General features: G+C 39.4%; 1 protein-coding gene across 1 annotated transcript; it reads right to left on the minus strand.

Moving 5' to 3' along the window:
* Positions 1-2,320: 2,320 nt before the first annotated feature.
* Positions 2,321-5,101, minus strand: LOC109077004 (gap junction beta-2 protein-like). Its single transcript, XM_042755159.1, has 2 exons — positions 4,970-5,101; positions 2,321-3,935 (listed from the first exon to the last, which is right to left on the minus strand). The coding sequence occupies exon 2, from the start codon at positions 3,909-3,911 to the stop codon at positions 3,111-3,113; it is 801 nt and encodes a 266-aa protein (XP_042611093.1). The 5' UTR covers positions 3,912-3,935; positions 4,970-5,101; the 3' UTR covers positions 2,321-3,110.
* Between the last annotated feature and the right edge of the window lie 13,112 nt (positions 5,102-18,213).

Consider the following 18,213-nt stretch of genomic DNA (forward strand, 5'->3'; position numbering starts at 1 on the left):
TTTAACTTAGTTCTGTTAAAATGAACTTTAAGTATCTTTAGTGTAATTTAATTGTACTTTATTTAAAATACACTTTTATACTTCTAGAAGCAGAGTTGTGGTCTCGAGAATCGACTTGGAGTCAAGTCCCAAATTTGAGGACTTGTGACTTGAATTGACATAATCAAAGAAGACTTGAGACTTGACTTAGACTTTACAACGACTCGAGACTTGACTTGGACTTGAGCCCTGTGACTTGTAAAGTCTTTATGGCCTACCTTTTCAAAACAAAAAACAGAATTGTGATAGGCTGATTACTGAAGCATATGATAACACTAGTATGATTAGCTCACTTTTGAACCATGAACCAGTGAGCACTTGTCAGTGTTTTCAACCACATAATGTTTTAGGCTATTTAATATATATATATATATATATATTATATTATATTATATTATATTATATTATATTAAGTTAAGTGCACATTGTATGTAGCCAAACTATAAAGTTCATTCTATTTTTCTTCCTGTTAACCAGCCACTCACTTTCATGTTTTTCAGAAGAAATGGATGAATTCACTTGTTGTAAATCCAACAGGCTATAACATGGTAGAGCACATAGCCCCTAAACTAAGCCATCAACTGGGATCATTATGAATTTGTTTGAGCCACAAAATACATTGAGTTACATACATTTGAGAATCTGAATATCTACAGTTTTGGCGTGAATAGTTTTGCATGCCTCATTTCTTAAAACAGCTAAATACATGGTGAACGGTGTGGTGCTGGACATGTTTGGTTTATTTGTGTCCACGACATATAATATGTAAACTCAACATACTATATCAACCCTATTATGATTAATTTCTTGACTCGGGACTTTTAGCCTAACCATTCACCGGTCATGAAATGTAAGTAGTTTCTTTGCACTTTTTTTTTTCTTAAACTTACATTAGGTTAATACTTACTGTAGGTTTAAATGTAAGTTTAATAATTCAGTAAGGTTTAGCCCCACTAATAATCTGTCTCTGCATTATTTAACAAAATATCAAGCTAAACTAATTTGAAGAAATATAACGACAAACAATTTTTGAGCAAAACATTTCACAAAAATAAATTTGATAGGTTTTAAAAGATAATTTTCATTCTTAATGTGATGTGCTACACCAGTTTTTATTCTGCTAGGACACCTGTGTGAATTGACGTCATTGACTAAAAAATCACCTGGACACGATTCAGTTTAGTCATTGTTAGTTCTTCTGAGAAAAGCATTATTTATTTGCATCTACTTGGTTTGACATGTTATGACATTCATACATCTCAAGTTAAGTGTTCATATACTTGTTGGGCTCAGCTTAGGTATGAGATTAAATCATAAATATCCCATGAGGAAGTTAAAAGTGAAAATGCCATTGATTTTTAACTGCGCATATTTTCCGAAAGGAAACATCTGAATTTTCTTATGCTGAGTCAAACACTCATTGGGGTGGATCAAGAAAAGGTCTTTCCACTTGGAGATTGTTTTTATTTTCTCTTTAATTGTGAATTTCACATTACATTTATCATGAGAAAGAAAGTGCTATAGCTGTTTCAGTGAAACAAGTATTTGTCACAAATCTTACACTTAAAAATACCAGTAATGCATAATAAAAATTCAGTTTATAATAAAATAAACCCTATTCTGTTGCCTGGAAGGGAAATATTTATATAAATCTAAAGATAGTATCTTATGGACTATAAAATTAAAAAGAAGCATTAATTATGTCCATAATATACAATACAATATCTTGTAAACAATCCCTCAAAAAAGGACACTCAATTTTGTGCAAAGACGGTCTCTGAACTTCATTTATGTCGTTGTGACCACTAGAAGTCACTCTTGGCCTTTCTAATACCATTAGAGCAGGGGTCGGCAACCTTTTAGGCATGACCTCCCATTTTTTAATTTTTCTGGTTAACCACTGTGCCAACCCATATTCTGTATTATACAGAATGCATTAATGCTTTGTACAGAACATACACATTTTTAAATGATACGATAAAAAAAAGCAATAGGCCTATTTGATTTTCATGCAAATAGTTTCTGAAGATTTTTTCATAAATTGTTTTTTAAACTTCAAAAGTTTCTTGAACAACAGATATATAGTGTGACCATACTGAACACCACTGTATGTGCTGTATGTGTGTGTGACAAGACCAATGCATTAAAACCGTTCAGTTTAATCACCGTTCTATATTAATGGTCTGCTTTAATTGTTGTGTGCGTGCACACACACACACATTCATCACTTGCACACAGAGATCTGAGATTGCTCTTTGCAAAAAGTAACATTCAGAAGCTCATAAACTTGTTGTCAGCGCTGGCACAAGACTTTTATTAATCAATACTGAATCACTACATTATATTTCTTTATTTTTATTTTTAACACGCTATTTTTAAGTAACTAAACTCAGCTTCATTGTTTGTAGAGGGAGACACAGATGCTAAAATCGCTCTCTTAAACGTTGAATTGAGGCTTCGTGCTTTGCTTGTCAACAAGTAAACCCCACCTACTTTGATTTGATTGGCCATCTCAGTCATTTTGACACTGATGAGCACTGTTAGACCGCTGAGGCTTTGATCTGAAGTGTCTAGTATGTGCAGCAGTTGCGCACGTCCGTAGACTAGCACAAGTTAATTCTCACACTTTATTAGTATTTATAGCTCCTAACAGGCTGTGTGAGAAGTTATTACCTCAAAATGTACACCAGTATGCAGTTTTCCCTATTGTTTGCATGTCAGCGATTATCCCTCTGCATGCCAGTTTTTGGCAAGCGTGCCGTAGAGAGTATTGTGAAAGGTTCTTGAGGAATGTGAGAAATGAAGTTCAACAACCTCCAACATTTTTTTCAGACTGTGCCAAATGCCCTAATTGTCTTTTGGCTTGGGGGAGGAATGCCAGTTTTGGAATGAAGTATGCTTGAAACCTGCTGTCAGGTTTGTGGCTTTGTTGTATTCTCAGGGTAGGTTGTCAAAAACAAGGTACAAAACACATGCTAATGCTCTAATGAAATTAAAAAAAAGTTAAAACACTGTTATCAACAAGCCTGTTACCATGTTGGTAGAATTAGTCACTGGATGCAGGGATAACCTTAAACAATCTTATTGCTTGATGAGTCTGAAGCAGATGACACCAACTTTGCATTCTTTTCATTCTGTAAGTGTGCCTTTTCTGTGGACATTTTGTCTTGGTGAACAGAATTACGCTTTCTTTTGGGTCTGGCTGAGTACCCCAACAGTGCTTTGACAATCAGGTAGGCCAGTTCAGCCACATTGAGCACAATGCAAATGGCAGAAGAACCCACCATGAAAATGGTGAAGACTGTCTTCTCTGTTGGTCGTGAGATAAAGCAGTCAACTTTATTGGGACAGGGCCACTGCTCACACTTCACCAGACGAGGCATCTGAAACCCATCGTAGACATAATACAGAACATACATGAATCCAGCCTCGAAAAGAATCCGGAAGAACAGGCTTGAGGTGTAGGTCCACCACAGCGGCCCAGTGATGGATAGACGCCTCTTCTTCAAGCTCTCCAGGTCATCCCCTTTTACTTTGCCACCTCGTTTGGCCAAAAGTCCTTTCTTTACATTGCGTTTGTTATATGCCACATGCATAGCCACCAGCAAAGCCGGTGTAGACACAAAGATGAGCTGCAGGCACCAGAAACGGATGTGTGAGACTGGAAAGAAGTGGTCGTAGCAGACATTTTTGCAGCCTGGCTGTTGTGTGTTACAGGTGAAGCTGGACTGCTCGTCCCCCCAGACCTTTTCAGCGGCTATTACAAGGATGCTAATGCGAAAGATGAAGATAACAGACAGCCAGATCTTTCCCAAGCTGGTGGAGTGTTTATTTACCCCTCCCAGCTGGGCATAAATTGCTGCCCAACTCATCCTGTCTGCTGTTGCTCTCAGCTCCTAATCATCGAAAAGAAAGAGCTGAATTAAATAATATGTAAAATAATATGTAAAGTTCACACACTTCCATATATATATATGGCTGTATGTCACTTTCACTTTATATATATATATATATATATATATATACAAATATATATATATATATACACACACACATACATACATACATATATATATATATATATATATATATATATATATATATATATATATATATATATATACACACACACACAAAGTTTTGAGTTTAAATCGACATTTCAGATGACACCAATATAAAAAATAGACAAATAAATTCTTAAAATACACTGATAATCTATGACAAACTATTTTAATTTTAGAAAGAAGTCTCTTAAGCTCACCAAAGTTGATCAAAAAATGCAGTACAAATAGTAATAGCATATTAGAATGATTTCTGAAGGATCATGTGACACACTGAAAACTGGGGTAATGACTGCTGAAAATTCTGCTTTGCTATCACAGGAATAAATTACAAGTTATAAAATATATTAAAATAGAAAACACTAATTTTAAATAGTAATAATATTTAACAATATTGTTTTGTAAAGTTTGTATAATATTGTACTGATATACTGTATTTTTGGTCAAATAAATGCAGTCTTGGTAAGCATAAGAGACTTATTTGAAAAGCATCAATGTTTTTTGACCGGTAGGATAAGCTTAAATTTGTATTCCTCAATCCTAATAACACACACACATGAATACATACATATATATATATATATATATATATATATATATAATATATATATATATATAAAACTATAATTCTATGTCTTCAAAAAGACTCACTATATTGAATTGAAAATATTTTCATTAACATTAAAAACCATAATTATAACATAAAATTCCATCTTAATAAAATATCCTTCATTCCGTTCCATTTTTTTAGACACATTTTGGTAACTTTGGTTATATTTGGTCAAATTTAACAAGTCAAAATTATCACATAATATTATCTCTTTAAAAAATTACTGAAAAATCTGGCTATGTTACAAAACGAAGTTTACCTGTTATCTTACAAAATAATTTAGATCAAATCCATGATATATGTCCGTCCAGGTGAGTGAAAATTAGTACTTTCACTTGCGGAGTTTCTTTATGGTCTTGAGATGAAGTGATTTGACTGAGGACAGTGAGCACAAGTTTAGTGCTCTCTCAAGGAAAGGTGCACCTGACTTCGGGCGGAGCTACGGCATTCATTGGGTGGTTCTTAAGATAGCAAGTGACAAAACCGGAATCCTGGAATGCGTAGCACGCCTTAGCTGATTACAGCACGACTGAACCTCATGCAGTTGCGTAGCTAGCGTGTAGATGTGGTATTATGTTCAAACGTACAACATATCTTAACTTTCACACAGTATAGTTTCACTAAAAGTACAGTCAGAATATATTTTAAGTCAAGTCAAGTCAAGTCACCTTTATGCATTCTTACCTTAGAAAGCCATGTTTCTAGCATTTGTACAATTTAATTTTTCCATCTCAAAAAAATATCTAAATTACAACCTATGCTCTCAATGTCAAATGCAGAAATGTTAATCCATGCGTTTATGACATCAAGGTCAACCAAAGGTAATTCAGCCCACACAAGGGGACATTTTCTCCGATCTGGCCCTCAACCTTAAATGAGTTTGACACCCCTGGTATAGATAAATTAATTATGTAATATTGCATTTTTGTATAATTACAATTTTGTCCATTGACAATATATATAGGGGATTTTCCTTTCCTTTATTTTGCGTTCGTTACCCTTATATGGGAATGGGAGGATGAGGTAACTAGGGCCGGTGTATTTAAGTGTGTAGATAGGAAGCTCTAGAATGTAGGCTTTGTCATACCTGCCCCTCTTCCGGTGTCACTATATTCTAGGTAAGTGACGGAGGTTATGCACGGCTTCGTGGTTTTAAAGTGTTTAGAGTATGTGTCTTTATCTTTGAAGTTATTGCTGTAACCATCTTGGTAGCGTGCCCTGGGAGTAGCGTCAAGCGCTCATTGGAAGCTTTCAGGTATGTAGGCGATCGCAATGTGTTGTGGTGTGGGTTTTATGGTGTTAGTCGAGTTTAATGGAGGTTATTGTGTGTTTTTGCAGAACATTCGCGAGTGCATCTTGTCATGATATGTGTGATTTTCGTGTGGTACGTATGATTTAGTGAATGTTTTGTATCCCTTGATTGGAGTAGATCCTCGTCTGATTGTTATGTTTTGTTTTGCATTCTCCTGTGTACCAAGTGATGGTTAACTCAGGTCATGCTGCTGTTTTTCGTGACTAGATTATTACCCTTGTCTTTTGTGAACGGATAATTATCTTAGGTTTTCATAACTTTAGTAGTCTCTGTGTTTTTTTGTTTTTTTTTATTTTTATGGGTTGGGTTTTGTTATTTTTGTTTGGAAGTGGTTTGACCAGTGTGATTTGGGCCGTAGTGGCCGTTTAGTGTAATTATCTAACAATGTGTCTATCTAATCGTCACCCGTTGGGTATTTTGGGGTCCTCACTGCTGATGAGGTAGGGTGGATTATCTGTGCACCAAATGATTTCTTTTGGTTCGAGTCAAGGCTGAGTGCGCCGAGGGGAAGGCCAGTCACCTGGGTGAACACATTTGCTGTGAGTTTGGAGCACCAGGGTTTGAGCACCTCTTCATATTTTGTTTGCCATGCACACATAAGTGGTTGAGAGCACAATTGTTTACAGCTAGCTTGCCACCCCTAAAGTAAGCTTTAGCCTTGCCTTTCCTTGCAGTTTCTGTTCTTTTTGTATTAGTTTTTTGTTTGCTTTATTTTATGTGAACAGTACAGTATTTTTTTCTTCTGTGATGTTTAGTTTGTGTGATTCAGTGCTTTGAATCAGGCATGTCTGGAGGAATGTTCTTTTAACATTGTGATATTCTTAGTATTGTCCTAATAAACTTGCCAGTCATTTATATTATGATTAAATGATGCCAGTGGGATATTTTTCCTTTTAAATAAAATTATTTATTTGTTTATTGGATGAAACAACTCTGGGTTTCTTTTTATATTTCCTTGGGTGCAATTCCCAAGGTGGCGTAGTCAGTGCTATCTGACTAAAGGAAAAAAATACCGCTTCAGTCACAATGACATCACTGAATTCAATGATGAACTGTCATTTTGCATTATTGACACACTGTTTTCCTAGTTAATGTTGTTCAGTTGCTTTGACACAATTTGTTTTGTTTATAGCTCTATATAAATAAAGGTGACTTGACTTGACTATAACATTAGTATGGACACACACTCGCACAGAAACGTTTTGTCAGCGATGCTCTGACAAATTTATAAGGACAATGACTCGCCAACAAGGTAATATAATAATAATATTCTTGAGGTAGATAAACTTAGTTTTGCTATTAGTAGAGACAGTGTTGCCGTGAGAGAGGCACAGACACTCAGGTAGGCTAATTCGCATATGCTCATTCTTCTGAAATGACATTTTGGAATTAGCAACGGAGGCTTGGGATGAGATGCGTAAGAAATTAGGCCCACACACAAGAGTGTTTTAAGGAAAAAACCTGACAAATATCTTGAAATATACCATCGAAACAGTGTCTTGAGGTGTGGTGACCGTAGTATTAATGGAATAATTGACTCCGGGCCATTGACTTTCTTAGAAAAAAATGCACAAAATGTAACGTAGCTTATACTCCTGAAAACAAAAAAATAAATAAATCAAACACTATAAAAGAATTCAATGGCCTGGAGTCAATTATTCCTTACTAAAAATAAATAGCAACTGAATTTAGGCTAATAGTTTGGGTTCTGAACCTTTTAATATTATAGTAATGTGCCAGTAAAGGCTCCCTATATAGTTTACAGCATAAGCAGAGATCCTTTTTTTATCCTTAAGAAACTTTTAATAATAATTGAATTAATTTAAAGACAGGGACACAATCTTCTAGCGGCCACATCCTTCTCGTTGGCCGCGGCGCTTGCAGGGGATGGACGGCCTGGCATCCTGGCCCGTCGGCCGTGTAAATGGGTGCGGTCCTCGTCCGGACCACGGGTCCGGCAGCTCATGTCTCATGTCTCAAAAACTTCCGGCTTTGCTACCGTTCGGACGTTCTAGCTTACTGCTCTGCACTTTGCTTCTTATTTCTGTACTTTTCTCTGATTTTTCTAAGATTTTTACTTCAGCAGATCAGCACAGTGCTCAAACAACAGATTTTTGGCGTAAACACTAAAACTAAAAACTCTTTGGGACTAGAATTATACTACAAAAAGAAGACTTTGCCTCCCACTGCCAGCAGCTTACATTCCGGAGACGGGAAAACAACTGCCTACATTCAAACAGAAGAGAGAGAAAATGCCTCCTGTTAAATATACTTGTTGCATGAAATGCTGCAAACTTCTACAAAGGATTGTGGTCTCTTGAAACAAAGTTACTTGCTGGACTTCCAAAACAGGCGGAACACTCAGCAGACCATCGTCATGGACCCTCTCAGCATACAGCCGGTGAGTCCCATGAATCTTCTGAATCTCAACAGTTTATACCAAGTGTAGAGGAACAAGCCGAAACTGATCACCACACGATTCGATGGCACAAACAGGGAGCGAGACCCAAAGGAACACGAGACATCAGATTGTCACGAGTTTCTCGTATTGCTGCCGTAGCATCCTCTATCCCAGATTTGACTATGACAAGGCTTGTGAATACTGGTATTCTGCCACCCCCTATACATCTTGAGAACAGATTTGAAGCATTAATGAATGCGGGTGAGGAATCCCCAAATGTGATTAAACATGGATCGGATCAGCCAGCAGCTAACACCGCTACTAACAGGCGCTCAAGGTTGAGCAGACAGCGGCATTCAGCTCAGAGCGCAGCCGAGCCCAGGACTCTGATAGTGGGTGACTCTGTTATCAGAAACATCAGTAGCAGGACTACAACAACATGCTGCCTTCCTCAAGCAATGGTTTCTGATGTGAACAAGGAACTTCAGAACATTCTGATGAAGCACAAGACTGCAAATCGAATCATCATCCATGTGGGTATGGCAGAACGAGGGGGGATCGTAATTAAAAACTAGGGCCTAGCTATTTAGAATAGAATAACTGCAACTTTACGAAAACCGACTACGCCACTCTGACATCACAGAGAATGATTGATACCCTTTATCTTAAGGCACACAAGTTCATTGCACTAGTAAGGAACAGAGACATGCAAATCATACAAAAGAGTTCTTTATTATCAAAAGCACACAGGAGTAAACCGGGCGTACCAGGCAAAACTCCTCACGGCATCTGACCATAGAATGTATGTTATAAAGGCAGAGGAGAAATACAATCATTCAAAAGTCAATCACTAAAAAATGAACATACAATAAAACCTTACACTCAAAAGCTTTTCAGCTGAGGGCTAAAGAATGAGGAACCAAACCACACACTGTAGAGTAAACCCTTATCACTCACACACAAAATCTGTGCGTCTCACTGCACACAGCACCCAGTGTTCAAACCACCACCAGCACGCTGAGGAAAAGGAGGATTCCTGACTGAAGCCCCTGGCATCTAGCAGAAAGAGTTTACAGTTGCTCACACACACACACACACAAACACACACACAAAATAAAAAAGGGGATCACGATTAGAATGAAATCACAACTGAATCAAGTCAATATAAACAGCAAAAAAAACAATAACAAAAATAATACTAACAATACTAGTAATAATAACAATAAGAATAAACCAAAAACACTTAACTGGAAACTATAATTCACACTAATTAAGCAAATTACTAGCAACATCCTTCAACCCACATAACAAACCACTCTTACAAATCAGACTAAATAAAACAAACAAGAACCACAAAACCGTAGGTTGTAGGACAACGGCGATTCCTCGCATTAAATACGGACAAAAAGGCAGAGAGGAAAAGATCTCAGACACCCGCCGATAGAAGCATGTCAATCACTTGGAACAAACCACTCTAGATCGCTCATTGATTCTTTTGAACCTGCAGCGTCGCACAAGTTGGTTTACATGTGCCTGAAATACACTAAAAAAAAACCCATACCCACTCGTCAGAATCCCCACCAGACAGTTGGTTCCCACAACTTACTGCAATAACAGCTTACCGAAAAAAATAATTTCAGGAGCACGCAAAAGCTGGCATACAGCCGCAGTCAAATCACCCGCACGTTGGAAGCAAATGGGAACCCCCGAGTCAATTGGAGGTGACGTATGTCTCGACAAGAATGGAAATACGCTATTTATAGCCTAATCGAAAATGACACGTCACCCCAACTAAAAGGAAATTTGTAGGCGGCAAACTCTAATTAAATAATTAGTATTCATACAAACATGGGAGGAGAGCATCTGGTCACATGGGGAAGAATGATATTCGGAAAGAGCAGTCAGAACTCTTTAAGAAGGACTTCAGTGAACTCTTTGAAACACTTCGAAGACTCAAAGTTCAGTCGTTCATCAGTGGACCACTCCCAGCAAGGGGAACAAATATGTTTTCACGGTTGCTTGGGCTGAACACATGGCTACAAAGATCTTGCAATATAAAATGAGTGAATTTCATCGACAACTTCAATCTGTTCTGGGGCCATAGACAACTGTTTAAACCGGATGGCCTCCACCCTAAAAAACTTGGAGCTAGAGTGCTTAAAGACAATATCTACTTCTCCTTACGCCATCCTTCAGCAGAGTATGCAATTCATTCAGCACACACACACCAGGTCCGAGTCATCATGTGGTTGACATATCCCACAAGGACACTGATAACACCATGCAGCCACAACAAGCACTGCTGATGGACACTATCCCGGCTGAGCCCTGCCCACAGAGCTCCTCACAGACAGACTGTGATGTATCAAAACAGATACAAGACTCAGCACCCAAGGACGACTTTCTGGAAACAGCCAGGGAAGCCAGGACAACATATCACTGTCACCAGAAACACCAGAGACACAGCCCCTCTCACCGGACACATTATCCCTCTCTCCAGCATCTACACTTCTGTGCTTCTCACAGAAAATGGAGGAATTGGTGTATGCTGGGACGAAACTCTCTCACTCATTCGCTGAAAGGCCGCAAATATCCCCAAAAAAACGGCGGGCCCCCCAACCACCAAAGCCTGTGGGCCCTGCTCCTGTGAGAGCTCTCCGACCGCTGCCACAACGCCAGGGCCCAAACCCTCCATCTGCTGTAAGTGAACCAAAAACAACTGATAGCAGCTCTCAGTGATATGTGTCGGGTCCCCGCTATAATAGCAGCAACATTCACAAATGTTTACAGAACAAGAGGGAACCCAGTGTGCCTGTAGCTTTCTCTATTTCAGTTTTATCCCGTGATAGAAAGTCTAAGGCCTTTTCAAGCTCAAGGGCAAACTCATCTAATCTGCGGCCTATAATGCATCAAACTTAAGATTGATGTAAAGACACAAAGTACTGCCATCAAGTTAGCATTTTTAAACATTCGCTCACTAAAAAATAAATCATTTCTAATCAATGACTTTATAACCACAAACAATCTGTATTTTATGTATCTAAATGAAACATGGCTAGAAGACAGCTGCAGTGCAACAGTCCACAATGAAGCAGCCCCTCCTAACTTCACTTTCTTGAGTGTCTGCAGGACTGTTAGGAGAGGTGGAGGTGTAGCTGCTCTATTTAAAGATGTCTATCAATGCAAGCAAATGTCATTTGGTCAGTACTTGTCTTTTGAATATCTAGGGATTGTGCTGAAAGGTGCTCCACGCATTCTGTTTATCATTATTTACAGGCCTCCCAAATACTCTCCAGCCTTTGTTGAAGAGGTCACAGAAATGCTATCAATGATTTCCTCAGAGTGTGACTGTTTTGCTATTGCAGGGGATTTTAATATTCACATAGATAATGCAGAAAACAAAATTACAAAAGAAATGATAACGGTTCTAAACACTTTTGACCTGATTCAGCATGTGCATGGACCCACACGCAAAGGTGTACACACTCTAGATTTAATCATCAGTAGGGGTCTAAACATTTCATCCATTGTTATTAAGGACCTGGCACTATCTTTTAGAAAAGGTAGTCCTTAATCAGCTGAACAAATACTTAAACTCCTGGATACCTGGACAATTTTCAATCTGGTTTCCGACCGCATCACAGCACAGAGACAGCACTCATCAAGATAATAAATGATATTTGCTTAAATTCTGACTCTGGCAAAATATCAGTGCTGGTATTGCTAGATCTCAGTGCTGCGTCTGACACTGTCGATCATAACATACTACTAGAGAGACTGGAAAACTGGGTCGGGCATTCTGGGATGGTACTCAAATGGTTCAGGTCATACTTAGAAGGAAGAGGCTATTATATGAGTCTAGGAGAGCATAAGTCTAAGTGGACATCCATGACATGCGGAGTCCCACAAGGCTCAATTCTTGCACCACTCTTGTTAAGCCTGTATATGCTCCCACTAAGTCAAATAATAAGAGAGAACCAAATTGCCTATCACAGCTATGCTGATGATACACAGATTTACCTAGCCAAATGACTACAGCCCCATTGACTCCCTCTGCCAATGTATTCATGAAATTAATTGTTGGATGTGCCAGAACTTTCTTCAGTTAAACAAGGAAAAAAACTAAAGTCATTACATTTGGAAACAAAGATGAAGTTTTCAATGTAAATGCATACCTTGACTCTAGGGATCAAACAACTAAAAATCAAGTCAGGAATCTTGGTGTGATTCTGGAGACAGACCTTAGTTTCAGTAGTCATGTCAAAGCAGTAACTAAATCAGCATACTATCATCTTAAAAACATTGCAAGAATTAGATGTTTTGTTTCCAGTCAAGACTTGGAGAAACTTGTTCATGCCTTTATCACCAGATCACTCAGATCATTAGGATAGAGTCAGTTAGAAATACCAAGGGTTCACACAAAACAAGGGGAGTCCGCCTTTAGTTACTATGCTGCCCGCAGTTGGAACCAGCTTCCAGAAGAGATCAGATGTGCTAAAATATTAGTCACATTTAAATCTAGACTCAAAACTCAGCTGTTTAGCTGTGCATTTATTGAATGAGCACTGTGCGATGTCCGAACTGATTGCACTGTATCTTACGTATTCACTGTATTTTATGTAAAATCAATTTCTATTTTAACTGTTTTAAATTCATTTTAAATAAGTCATTTTTTACATCATTTTCAAAGGTTTTTTTTTTATTTTTTTTTTCATGATTATTTTACTTTCTTTTACGTAAAGCACTTTGAATTACCATTGTGTACGAAATGTGCTATATAAATAAACTTGCCTTGCCTTGCCTTGCCTTGCCTTCATTAAAAGAGCTGTTTCCTCTACCTCCGGGTCCCAAGAGGCCGCGGACGACACCAAGAGGCCCTTGACTCCGCTGGATCAGTTTCTGGGAGCCTGGCTAGAGCTCCCCAGCCCATCCCACTGGCTCATCCGAAAGATCAGGTTCGGCTATGCGATTCAGTTCGTCTGGCCCCCCCGCAGGTTTCGGGGTGTTACGGCCCTCTTCACAGACTTCCGTTCAAGATGCTAATGCCCAAGCGCATTTTCAAATGCATTTGTCTGTTGGATTGGTTTGCAGCAATCGCCCTGAAGGATGCGTACTTTCATGTCTCCATTCTTCCTCGACACAGACCGTTTCTTCGGTTTGCTTTCGAGGGGCAGGCATATCAGTACAAGGTTCTCCCATTCAGGTTGGCCCTGTCTCCCCACATCTTTACAAAAAGTCGTGGAGGGAGCCCTGGCTCCTCTCAGGGAATGAGGGGTCCGTATCCTCAACTACCTCGATGACTGGCTGATTCTAGCTCACTCTTGAGCATGGTTGTGCGAGCACAGGGATCTGGTGCTTAGACACCTCGGCCGTCTGGGTCTTCGGGTCAACCAAGAAAAACTCTCCCCTGTGCAGAGGATCTCTTTCTCGGTATGGAAATAGACTCAGTCGCCATGTTCGCACAGCTTACGAACGAGCGTGCGCAGTCACTGCTGAATTGCTCACCATGACCCTGTTGATTGTAAGTCTCTTGGGAAGCATGATCTGGTCATCAGGTTCCTGAGAGGGGCCAGGAGGCTCAATCCGCCTCGCCCTCATAAAGTTCCCTCTTGGGAGCTCGCAGTGGTTCTATCTGCACTGCAGAGGGCTCCCTTCGAACCCTTGCTCTCAGTAGAGATAACGTTTCTATCATTGAAAACTGCGCTCCTGACGGCTTTGGCTTTGGTTAAGAGGGTCAGGGACCTGCAGGCATTTTCAGTTGACGACGCGTGCCTGGAAGACCCAGCCCTGGCGCTGCTCTGTCCAGTTTGTGTGCTCCGCACTTACGTAGACAGAACTCAGTGCTTTAGGACCTCAGACCAGTTCTTTGTTTGTTACGGAGGCCAGCAGTAGAGAAAGGCTGTCTCCAAGCAGAGGTTATCCCACTGGATAGTGGATGCTATTGTCTTGGCTTATCAGGCTCAAGACCTGCCATGCCCCCTAGGGGTGAGAGCTCACTCAACTAGGAGTGTAGCCTCCCCCTGGGCGCTGGCGCATGGCGCCTCGCTAACAGACATCTGTAGAGCTGCGGGCTGGATGACACCTAACACATTTGGGAGATTTTATAATCTCTGTGTAAAGCCCGTGTCCTCCCAGGTACTCACCCCTTCAGGCCAGTAAGGACCTGCTCGGTGTTAATCCGCTTGCTGCGCCATTCCACTCCACGGACTGGATGCATGTGCTATTCCCCTCAGGTGAGTTCCTCAGTTCAGAACCATGGGTTCCTCCAGCGCTGTTGATGTCCAGCACTTGCGTGCATGCCCCTTCGGTTAGCCCTGTGTTGGACTAGGTGCCTCCATGTGTTGTGATTCCCCTTTTTCTGGGCAATCCCACATGTGTATTTCCACAGTAAGTCTCTTGGTAACGTGTGTCTTTTCCTTGGCAAGCACCTTGCCAGCTCTGTCATTGAAACTTCCACCCTGTTGGCTGGGTACCTCAGAGTTCTTGTGTACCACCACCTCACGGTTGATACTTGCCTTTGTAAGTCCTCCTACGAGCAGGCAGCCTGCTAGCATACGTCCAGCTAGAATATGCTACCCAGTGCATTCTGTGTCAGGTATAGGCCCTCACTCGTGCTGGCCTCACGACAGGGTACCCACACGGCGGGGCGGAGCTTGCGATGCAAATCCCGCAGACCAAGGTACACTGTGTATCATTGGCTCGTTTTGTTACCACTCGAAGGTGATTGGGCTCTCGGGCGAGACCCCATTCATCAGTCTTTTTCTGACGTAACGTCTCCATTCCCTCCTTCAGGGAACGAGGGTTGCATACGTAACCTAGACGTTTTCCATGCAAAAAAAGGATGCTGACAATGGAGGGCAGAGTTATCGTACAATCACAAGAGCTGACAGATTTTCAATCTGCATTAGCTGTCTTGTTTGGGTGCTACTATTTATTCAATGTGCAGTACCAGGAAGAGGCTACACATATGCTTGAGTTGATTCAGAGGTATTCATAAATTAATTTAAAACTAAAGCATTATGATATTAACCAACAATGAATTAGAGACCTGTGCGGGATGGATTTTTCAGCTCTGCTCCTGCCCAATTCTGATTTACAACTAGCAGAAATCTGTAAGAAATGTTAGGAACCATAGATAAAATAACTGCTGAAAGTGATCTGTTAAATCAGAGCACTCTTTTATTAGGAAAAAATATTCCTAATGAAAGAGTGCTCTGACATAACAGCTCACTTTCAGAAGTTATTTTATATATGGTTTGTAACATTTATTACAGATTTCTGCTCGTTCTAAATCAGATAAAGATAAATTAGCACAGTACCAGACTAGTACATTTATTTTAATGCATTAATGAAAGTGATTGCGTGTATGAATTAGTCATGCCATCTCTCTATTAATTGTGAAGTTGTGGCTTATTAGTATTCAATTTACAAGTAGGTAAGCTACTTTAGTGATAAATTACAGGACAGTGTTGATAAAGAGTTTCTGCGCTCCTCTCTTGACGTGATGTGTGAGCTACTGTCTGTGAGTGTGCGTGTGCCACAATGCATTAGTGCAATAGCTCAATATAATGATACACATCTGATGATCTAAAATCTCTTGAATGTGAAAACAGGCAAGCCTTAAAACACATACAAACTTTATTGAAGATGCAAGTGAAAATTAGGGTTGTAACGGTATAAGATTTTCACGGTATGATAATGGTCTCAGAAAGTATCACAGTTTTAACGGTATATATTATCAGTAACAATGACTCTTAAAACAATAAGAACAAGTTATCGGAGTGAACAAATCCTTTATTACAACAAATTTGAAACCATTTTAATGAAAGTATACTATTATACTAATGTATAAATACATTTCATTTGAAAAAAAAATAATACAATAAGGCTATACACCTTATGTATGTCTATATCACACTTTAACATTTTAGACATTTAAAAAATGTCCAGTAGGGTGGGAGGGAGGGTTGGGGTGGAATTTTTATGACCCTCATCAATCAAAGTTTTAAACACAAAGCATACTGTACTATCTCTTATATCATTTAGAGTGCAAGCCAAAACATCAAAAATGTGTGGGCCTTTGAGCGCCTGCATGGTAGTGCTACTGAGCACCTCTCCAGGCTGTTAGGCTCAACCCACTGGGCAGTGACACTGATGAAACCTCTTCTCCTTGAACTCCAACAATCTGTTGTCGTTGCTATGAAATCTATCTCTGACATTGCTTTTTTCATATTAGTCTTCATCTTAAGTGCTGTCTCATCCATCTTACGTCACAATGTGGCCCTTGACATGAGAGAGGTGTTAGGCTGAAGATCATGCAAGAAAGCTTTAAATGATGGTTGTTCCACCACATTAGGGTTGGGTTGGAGACTCTGGGTCACAAAATTCAACACTGCATGATCAACATTCTTCTTTGTGACTAGCTTAGTTTGTCCCAACATTAACTGTCTGGAGGTCGAAGGAGCCTCGTCGCTCTCCATTTTTCTTTTCCTTGGTGCTGTAAGGGCAGTATATCTCTGCAAGTGGCTACCATGCTTTCTCTGCAAAAAGGAAACATCCAGAAAAATGAATCCAGAGATCAGTCACCCTTCCTTTGACAAATAAAACAAATATTTCATGTGGTTTTAGCGTGTCATAGATGTAAGCAGCAGAGTACAATATTTTCTGGACAGGCTTAGATCACAGTCTTTGGAAGCTGAACATTTAAAAAAATAACAATCTCGGTTAATATGGAGCACTCCACTCTGACTGCCAACTGTTTAAGCATCATACGCTACATACAAAACTAGGTCAAAATAGAATTTATATTCCAACATAAAGTATTAACCTCGATTTACTGTCATTTCACAATACCGGTGCACTCAGCTTCAAAAACTGCAAACTTCAGTAAAAAAAAAAAAACTAACACGAAACCATTTTCTGTAAGCTACAGTTAGATTTCGCAATTAAAAATGACCACCAGAATGAAAATGGCTTACCTCGATGTGTTTCCTTAGATTTGAAGGAGAATTCTTGTAAGAAGAAATTTTACAGGGCCAAGGCAGGCAGAGAAGGCAATTGAAAATTAATGCCTCTTTCTTCTTTTCAACAACAACAACAACAACAACAAAAAAAAAAAAACGCAAATAATGCCACGGGTGTTGTGGCAAGTTTGAGCCAGGAGTTTCTTCCATCATTTATGAAGGTACTGGCACTGGCACTCTCAAAGTGTTATGCTGTTGCACTAACGGTGAACTGTATTCGTGCGTAGATACCACCAAGCGGCAACCAAAACAAGTTCAACAATGTACCCTGATTGATGGCTTACCCGTGTGCTCGACCAGTTAAGTTAACTTTTTATCCACTCATAAATAAGAAGGAACGACTGATTTCGCAAAATGTAGTTGAGTAAAAGTACGATATTTGACTCTGAAATGTAGTGAAGTTAAAGTAAAAAGTCTCCCCAAATGGAAATACTTCATTAAAGAACAGATACGTGAAAAAGCTACTCAAGAACAGTAACGAATTACATTTACTTTGTTACTGTCCACCAGTTATTGACACACTGTTTAGCTAATTAATGTTCAGTTGCTTTGACACAATCTGTTTTGTTTAAAGTGCTATATAAATAAAGGTGACTTGATTTGACTTGACTTGACTATATCTTTCACCCAAAAAAGAGCTAATTAAAGATTATTTTAGTTTTAAGAATATGATTAAGATATGGAGATTAGTCCGCAGAACAGAAGGGCTCGACTCCCACCTTTCACTTCTCACACCCTTAAATAACAACCCAGATACAAAATCTTCT

Source organism: Cyprinus carpio, unplaced genomic scaffold, assembly GCF_018340385.1.
Source record: "Cyprinus carpio isolate SPL01 unplaced genomic scaffold, ASM1834038v1 S000006643, whole genome shotgun sequence".
NCBI lineage: Eukaryota > Metazoa > Chordata > Actinopteri > Cypriniformes > Cyprinidae > Cyprinus > Cyprinus carpio.

Coding starts and splice junctions, on each gene's coding strand:
- LOC109077004 (XM_042755159.1), bottom strand. CDS start 3,911: ATGAGTTGGGCAGCAATTTATGCCCAGCTGGGAGGGGTAAATAAACAC.